This window comes from Cebus imitator, unplaced genomic scaffold (genome assembly GCF_001604975.1).
Source record: "Cebus imitator isolate Cc_AM_T3 unplaced genomic scaffold, Cebus_imitator-1.0 Scaffold1, whole genome shotgun sequence".
Lineage (NCBI taxonomy): Eukaryota > Metazoa > Chordata > Mammalia > Primates > Cebidae > Cebus > Cebus imitator.
In genome coordinates, this window is record NW_016107316.1 from 2,580,303 (window position 1) to 2,588,179 (window position 7,877).

The 7,877-nt window shown below is 55.9% G+C and overlaps 1 protein-coding gene across 8 annotated transcripts in view; it reads left to right on the top strand.

Moving 5' to 3' along the window:
* The window catches only part of ATP6V1C2 (ATPase H+ transporting V1 subunit C2), a 62,008-nt gene that overhangs the window by 53,622 nt on the left and 509 nt on the right, over positions 1–7,877 (top strand). For 3 of the 8 annotated variants that reach the window (XM_017525605.2, XM_017525614.2, XM_017525670.2), the window contains 3 exons: positions 2,408–2,545; positions 3,394–3,491; positions 6,867–6,999. In XM_017525605.2, coding sequence (XP_017381094.1) covers positions 2,408–2,545; positions 3,394–3,491; positions 6,867–6,999 — 369 coding nt within the window. Of the gene's footprint in view, positions 1–2,407; positions 3,125–3,393; positions 3,492–6,866; positions 7,000–7,877 lie in introns of those variants that run through there. The other 5 variants (XM_017525650.2, XM_017525639.2, XR_005199607.1 and 2 more) reach the window with 4 other exon arrangements.

Sequence of the window (7,877 nt, forward strand, 5' to 3'; positions counted from 1 at the left end):
CAGTGGCCTGGGGATAGAAGAGTCCTCCCAAGTCCCCAGCTCTCCCTCTCACTGTCCCCAGTCCCTTTGGCTCACACTGTGGGGACCCACCATCTGTTCTCATGGGACACCTGAGGGGGGCCTGGAGGGGAGGGGCAGTGCTAGCACAAAGGAGCCCAGGCGGTGGAGCTGGGGTGGGAGCTGGGGTCCACCTGAGCCGCATGTTCCGCATATGTTCTCACCGTCCCGAGCACTGCCCTGCCAGGAAAGGGTTGCTGCCTCCATAGTATGGATGAGAAACTGAGGATCTGAGAGGCAACTGGCTAGAGGACCCTGCCCAGCCTTCCTGGGACTGAGCAAGGCACGGAGGCTCCAAGCCGGTGCATCCGTGCGCAGGGTGGGCAGCCCTGGGCCTTGGAGATTGCAGCGTGAGGTTTCCAGGGCGCCGCTGGCCCCTGTATTTACTTCCCGTGTTCTTAGCACGTTGTGGGTGCTTATCTGGAGACTTCCGACCACAGCCACTGAAAAACCCTTCATGTAGGAGGACAGCTTAGGTCTTCCAGGGAGCAAAACCAGATGCTTGATTTGAAATGTGAGCAGGAGAGCCTTGGGAGGGTCACTCCACGGCCCTGTGAAGAGGGCGCCTTCCACGCTCAGGTCCTCCTGCTGCCGTGCTGGGCTAAGCCAGGCAACTTGGAAGGAGCCTGTCTGGGTGGGATGTTTTCAGGCCCTTTCTTTCCCACGCCCACAAGGGAGGGTTCCGTGGAGCACCTTCCAAGCCAGCCTCCAGAGACGGGGCGGGAGGAATGACTAGAACGTCCTTGAGGCCTTTGGGGGAAAGTTGCTTGAGCACAGCGCTGTGAGGACCTCCGTGGGAAGGAGCACTGGCTGCGGCAGGCTGGGAGTGCTCCCGATGCCTGCGTCACCAAATGTGGGCTCCGGGCTCCTGGGGACTTGGCCTGTCAGCGACCTTCTCGCGCAGGGACTGCAGATAAGCAGCCACCCCTTATGAGCGAGCCCAGCCATGGAGCCCCCACAGTGGGGTTCTTGGACCCCCCTTAGGAAGGAGACAACAGCTGATAATATAAAAGTTCATATAGGGGTTTTTCACCCCTGCCCTAGAAACAGAAGCACAGGATGCTCACACTTGTGTGTGCGTGCGTGTGTATGTGTGCATGCGTGTCTGTGCACATGCATGTGTGTGGACATGTGTGTGCATAGCAAGTGAGACACGCCTCAGAACCAGAGGCTGCTGGGCTGTGGCTGAGCCTGTGGGAAGGAGGTCCCTTCTTGAGGATGAGGGGTCACGCTGGAGCTGGGGACCTTTGGGTGCTCCTGTTCTCAGGGCCCACAGACCCAGATACCAGGCAGGAGAGATTTTCCCCAATGAAAGCTGAGCTCCACAGTGTTTTCTTCCTTAGTCTCAGCTCATCTGAAACCCTCATTACCTGGGTGTGCCCGGGCCGTTCTCTCTAGCTGGGCTTTTTCCCAGCTCACTTCAGACCTGGCCCCGCCCCCCTGCACAGTCTATCTGGACGGGGCTAGACCATGGCAACCTCCACAATGGGAGGCCCTGCTGGGTGGGGGACAGGTGGTGAAGTAGGGCGTTTGGCACCCACCTGGGCACTGGCCCAGGCCTGGCAGCCCCCTGGGGAACAGGGTGACACACAGCCTGCCACCTGCCATGTGGGGCTCAGGTTGCCAGCTGGCGTTATTTTCCATGGCGTAGCCTTCACCCACACTGCCCTGGGGGCCCTGCCAGGGTCTTTCTGTGGGTGGGAGGTGGAGGCACTCTCAGCTTGGGTCAGCCCCCCTCTGGCCTATCTGGAAGTTCATGACCAAGAGTCTTGCATCCTTTTTGCCACTTGTCAACCAGAGGGACAGTCCAGGCCCTGGGTTTGAGTGTGCTTTGAGAGCAGAGTGGGATTTCCCATTGTTTCCCAGCTGTTTGCAGAGACAGAATGGGAATGGGTGAGCGTCTTAACTGCACGCCCGACTCATCTCTTGCATTCTGTGCACCAAGGTGCCCCCCCAAAATGCCAGCAGGGCATCTGTGGTTGGGTATGGTGGAGACTCCTTGACAGAGGGCAGACAGCGTTTCCACTGATGCCTCCTGGCCCCATCCTGGTCAGCCGGCGATGGGGGTCCTGACCGAGCCCAAGCACAGGGACCGACCCCTCTGCCAGAGATTGGCTCTGTGCTTGGAATCCGAAACTCAAAGACGTTAACGCTGCCCTTCCCTCTGCCTTTGCCACTCTGGGAGCCCGGTGGGCACCTGCCACATCTCTAGTCCAGCCAGGAGTGAGTCCCGAGGGTGGGCCTGAATTCCTGAGCTTGCTCTCGCGTGCCTTTCAGGTGATGAGAATGATTTATTTGTTTGTGATGCATGTTTTGCTGAAAGATTAATAAATGATTTCTGTGCCTTTAGCAAACTTCCTGTGTTGCTCTTAAAAAGGGATCATCTACCTTCCCGGACCACAAGGTTAAGGTAACCCCGCTAGGTAACCCCGATAGGCCCGCTGCGGGGCAGAGCGACAGAGAGAGAGAGAGTGAGGGCGAGGGTGAGGTAAGCAACGCCCCGGGAAGCCGGGGGTCCCTGGCTCGCGCCTCCTCGCCAGCTCAGGCACCTTCTGAGAAAATGAATCTTTGCATTTTCTGTTCTCTCACATGGCTTTTGAGGTCTTAAATTTGAGGAGCCCAGAATCATGCCTTCCTCCTAATCTGCAGGGCCTCTTTGGAGCTGCCTCTGCCAGCAGTGAAGGGTGCTTGTCTGCCAGGGTGCCTCTCCCTGGGCCCCTGGCTGGAGGTGGCTGGAGCTGGGACGGGCAGGACCTGGTGGTGGTGGACAGCTCAGCTCTCCTCCCTCGGCTGCCCTGGCTGGACCCACCCCTGACCTTTGTGGGCAGTTGCAGTGTCAGGCAGGAGCTCAGAGCTCTTGCTCCTAGACTCTGAGCTCCCGGGAGGACCTGCCACATCAGCATCAGTGGCCGCTGATGTAGCCACGTGATGTGGGGCTGTGAGGTGCCCCTGGAGGCAGCTGCTGTGGATGGTCCCAGGAGCCTGGGGGCAGAGTCTTCAGGAATGCGGGCTCCCTGGCTGCGCAGTGTCAGGCGGAAGCCCCTGGCTGCATGCTGAACGTCCCAAGGTCAGGGGCTGCCCGGCTTCCTGTGCTGTGGTCTGTGGTGGCCCCGTGCATGCGCCGGTGGCTGGCTCGTTGAGCTTCCCCGGCCCCAGGCTCCCTGGACCTCAAGGTCCTGAGCCTGACCCAGGGCTGGTCCGCCCGACTCTCTGCTTCTGCCTGCTCCTGGGCACTTCTTCTCGGCCCAGGGGGCACTCTGTTAAAACCCAAGTTCTTTGTTGACTGCGTTGGGCGGGGCGGCCAGGAGGGCTCACCTGTCTCTTCCGTCTCTGCAGGGCCCCCTGCTGCGCTGGCTCAAGGTGAACTTCAGCGAAGCCTTCATTGCCTGGATCCACATCAAGGCCCTGAGAGTGTTTGTGGAGTCTGTGCTCAGGTGCGTGGCAGCAATGCCCTGGAAGGGGCTGTCCCGAGGGTGGGCAGGGCCTGGGGGAGCTATTGGTGCACCCCAGCTCCTGCCTTCTCTCCACCTTCCCACCCTCTTCTTTCTGTGCCTGTGGCTTTTGGCAGCATGCTAAATTCCGAGTCAAATACACCCTCCCCTCAGCCCTGCGTCCCCTGCTGTCTGGTCCCTCCATTGCTGCCACACTGGGGGCAAGTGTCATCCGGGTTCTCCCTGGCCGCCCCACTGGCATAACCTTGTGGCCCCTCTGGCTGGCTTCTGTCCCCACCCTCGTGAAGCCTGCAGGGGCCCAGTGGCTCCCGGAAGGGGTTTTTGGGCTGCCTCTGTCCTCAGCCTGGAAAGCCCACCCGTCAAGGCAGCCCAGAAAGAAAACCAAACCAACAACAGCAAAGCTAATGTTGCCTAATATATGGAGACAGTTTCGCTTTTGATGCCCAGGCTAGAGTGCAATGCACGATCTCAGCTCACTGCAACCTCTGCCTTTCAGGTGCAAGTGATTCTCCTGCCTCAGCCTCCCAAGTAGATGTGATTACAGGCATGTGCCACCACACCCGGCTAATTTTGTATTTTTAGTAGAGACAGGGTTTCTCCATGTTGGTCAGGCTGGTCTTGAACTCCTGACCTCAGGTGATCCACCCGCCTCGGCCTCCCAAAGTGCTGGGATTACAGGCATGAGCCACCATGCCTGGCCTATTTTTTTTTTTTTTTAAATATTAGGCAGGCCGGGCACAGTGACTCACCCCTATAATCCCAGCACTTTGGGAGGCCAAGGTCAGGAGTTCAAGACCAGCCTGGCCAGCATGGTGAAACCTTGTCTCTATTAAAAGTACAAAAATTAGCTGGTGTGGTGGTACAGGCCTGTAGTACCGGCTACTTGGGAGGCTGAGGTGGGAGGATCACTTGAGCTTAGGAGGCAGAGTTTGCAGTAAGCCAAGATCGCACCACTGCACTCTAGCCTAGGCAACAAGAGTGAAACTCCGGCTCAAAAAACAAAAAAAAATTGCTTCACTGTGGGAAATCTGGCAACTCTAGGTAAGCAAAGTGAATAAAAACTCCTGTAATCTTACCACCAGGAGAGAACACTGCCAAAGTCCAAGTCGGTGTCCCTCTAGGTGTAGGGTTTGTTGGTTTTTTTATGTATAGATGCACATAATTCTTACAGATTTTTATGAAAGTGGGATCAGCCAGGAAATGCCTTTGCAGCCCGCTTTGCTGCCCTGCGCGGCTGCCTCCCATGTTACTGAGGGTTGTGCATTGCCTGCTGCTCTGACCTGTAGCCTCCTGGGCTCCTCCGGCCCCAGGACCCTTTGTCTGACCTCCCGGACCCCTTCCTCGCCTGCACTGAAGAGCTCCTCACCCTTCCTTGCTGTCCCCCTGGCTAATGTCCCCTACTCTCCCTCGTTTTCCTGCCCATGTTTCCTGGTCTCCAGGACCTGCCATAGGCCTTACCTGGGTATCTGTCTCATCTCACCTCCCGCACGCCTTCCTCTGCTTCCCTGTTTCTGCCAGTGGCCTCCTCATCTTTCCCCTCATCAGACCCCAAACTTCAGGGTCAGTTTGGAGTTCCCTGCCGCTGCACCCAAAAGGCCTGGTCCACTCCTGCCTCTGCACTCTTCCACTGGTCCGGCCCCACAAGCCTGGCTGTTGCCATAAGCCTCCTCTTTGTTCTTGGCATGGGGCAGGGCATTAAGGAGAATGGGGGGGACCAGTAGCCACTCCTAGGGTCTTATTTTTTTGAGAAGGACTCTTGCTCTGTCCTCCAGGCTGGAATGCAGTGGCATAATCTTGGCTCACTGCAACCTCTGCCTCCCAGGTTCAAGCAATTCTTCTGCCTCAGCCTCCCCTAGTAGCTGGGATTACAGGCGTGCACCACCACACCTGGCTAATTTTTGCATTTTTAGTAGCAACAGTGTTTCACCATGGTGGCCAGGCTGGTCTCAAACTCCTAACCTCAGGTGATCCAGCCTGCCTTGGCCCCACAAAGTGCTGGGATAACAGGGATGAGCCACCGTGCTTGGCATGGGGCTCTGTTCTGGGCAGAATGGAGAAGGCGTTATTAGCAGCAAGGGTGCCAGAGATGGGACAGGGCTGAGAAGGGTCGGAAGAGCCCAGAGGCTGAGGAAGGTCAGGGGTTAGAGAGCATGTCTGTTAGGGACCTAGGAGCACAACAGAGGCAGGCCTCTCCCTCAAGCCAGGCTGCTGAGGGAGGAGCGCTTTAAGCTTTAAGGACTAAGGACAGGTCCTCCTTCTGGGTGACAGATAACCTCCAGGGCAACTTGGTAATGACACTGGTGGGACCACGAGGTGCAAGACAACAAAGCAGGGCAGGAAAGGGGAGCATCTGCAACCAGGCAGCAGAGTGAGGCCTAGAACCCCATCTCAGCATGCCTGGGGCTTGGGGCCTGGGACTGGCTACCATCTGCCATCTGGGAAAGCATTCTGGTCATCTCCCAGGGAAGGTGGAACTATTTGGTGATGCCAAGGGTGTCGTGCTTGTTTACAGAATTGGGAGTTGGGTCAGGGAGTGCAGGAGGGAAGGCGACAGGGTAAGGGGCTCTCCACGAAGTGCTGTAGCCTCTCTGCTCAGTTCCCCTGGGCAACACCAGAGCTCTGAGGACCAGAGACACACAAAAGAAATCAGGGTGGTCATCTGGACCATTCCCCTTGCTTGTTATCTACCCAGGTGCCACAGTCCTCCCTGGTAACACCTCCAGCCTCTGTGGCACTTGGCTCTTGGGAGGTAAAGACGGTACCACCAGGTCAGTCTTATGCCTGGTGGGTGAGAGTGGATGTGTCTGTGCTTCCCAGCAGCCTCTTCATGCATTCAGGCTTCCCTCACCTTTCTGCAGGCCCAACAGGAAAGCCTAGTATTTCAGAACTCATGTTACCAAATGAGGAACAGGAAGATTGGGAACCAGGAGATAATTTACAGACACTGAAAATAAAAGCTTATGACTGGGTACGGTGGTTCACGCCTGTAATCCCAGCACTTCGGGTGGCAGAGAAGGGTGGATCACTTAAGATCAGGAGTTTGAGATCAGCCTGACCAACATGGCGAAACCCCACCTCTAATAAAAACACAAAAATTAGCCGGGTGTGGTGGTGGCAGATGCTGTAATCCCAGCTGCTCGGGAGGCTGAGGCAGAATTGGTTGAACCCCAGAAGCAAAGGCGCAAAGGCTGCAGTGAGCGAGATCATGTCATTGCACTAGGTATTTTGCTCAAGGTTGACTTTACGAAGCTGTGTTGGTTGAAGCTTTTCAGCCTTGGAATGTACTCCGTCTCTCGTCAGGTTCCTTCTATGTGCGTTTGCGTTTGTAGTAGTAACTGACACATTTTATCTGGAAAGGTATGGACTACCAGTGAACTTCCAGGCAGTGCTCCTGCAGCCGCATAAGAAGTCATCCGCCAAACGTTTACGAGAGGTTCTAAACTCTGTCTTCCGACACCTGGATGAAGTAGCCGCTACAAGTATACTGGATGTAGGTATCTAGAAAAAGTAGCCTTTTTTTTTTGAGACAGAGTTTCGATTTTGTGGCCCAGGCTGGAGTACAGTGGCGTGATCTTGGTTCAATGCAACCTCTGCCTCCTGGGTTCAAGTGATTCTCCTGCCTCAGCCTCCCAAGTAGCTAGGATTACAGGCATGCACCATCATGCCCGGCTAAGTTTTTGTATTTTTAGGAGAGACAGGTTTCACCATATTGGTTAGGCTGGTCTCGACCTCCTGATCTCGTGATCTGCCTGCCTTGGCCTCCCAAAGTGCTGGGATTACAGGCGTGAGCCACCGTGCCTGGCCTGAAACAGCATTTCTATATTAAGGTCAGTGTCTTACTGTAGAAAGGGAGATACTTTCAAAAAACTGGTATCTGGCCAGGCGTGGTGGCTCATGCTTCTAATTCCAGCATTTTGGGAGGCCAAGGTGGGTGGATCACCTGAGGTCGGGAGTTCAAGACCAGCCTGACCAACATGGAGAAACCATCTCTACTAAAAATACAAAATTAGCCGGGCGTGGTAGCACATGCCTGTAATCCCAGCTCCTCGGAAGGCCGAGGCAGCCCCACTGCACTCTAGCCTGGGTAACGAGTGAAACTTTGTCTCAAGCCCCCACCCCATGCCTGCAAAAAAACTGGCATCTGCCCATAGTCCCAGCACTTTGGAAGGCAGGAGGATCACTTGAGGTCAAGGGTTTGAGACCAGCCTAGCCAACATGGTGAGAGCCTATCTCTACTAAAAAAAAATTAGTAGTGTCACATGCCTGTAATCCACACTACTTGGAGTCTGAGGCAGGAAAATTGCTTGAAGCCGGGAGATGTAGGTTACAGTGAGCTGAGATCATGCCACTGCATTCCAACCTGGGTGA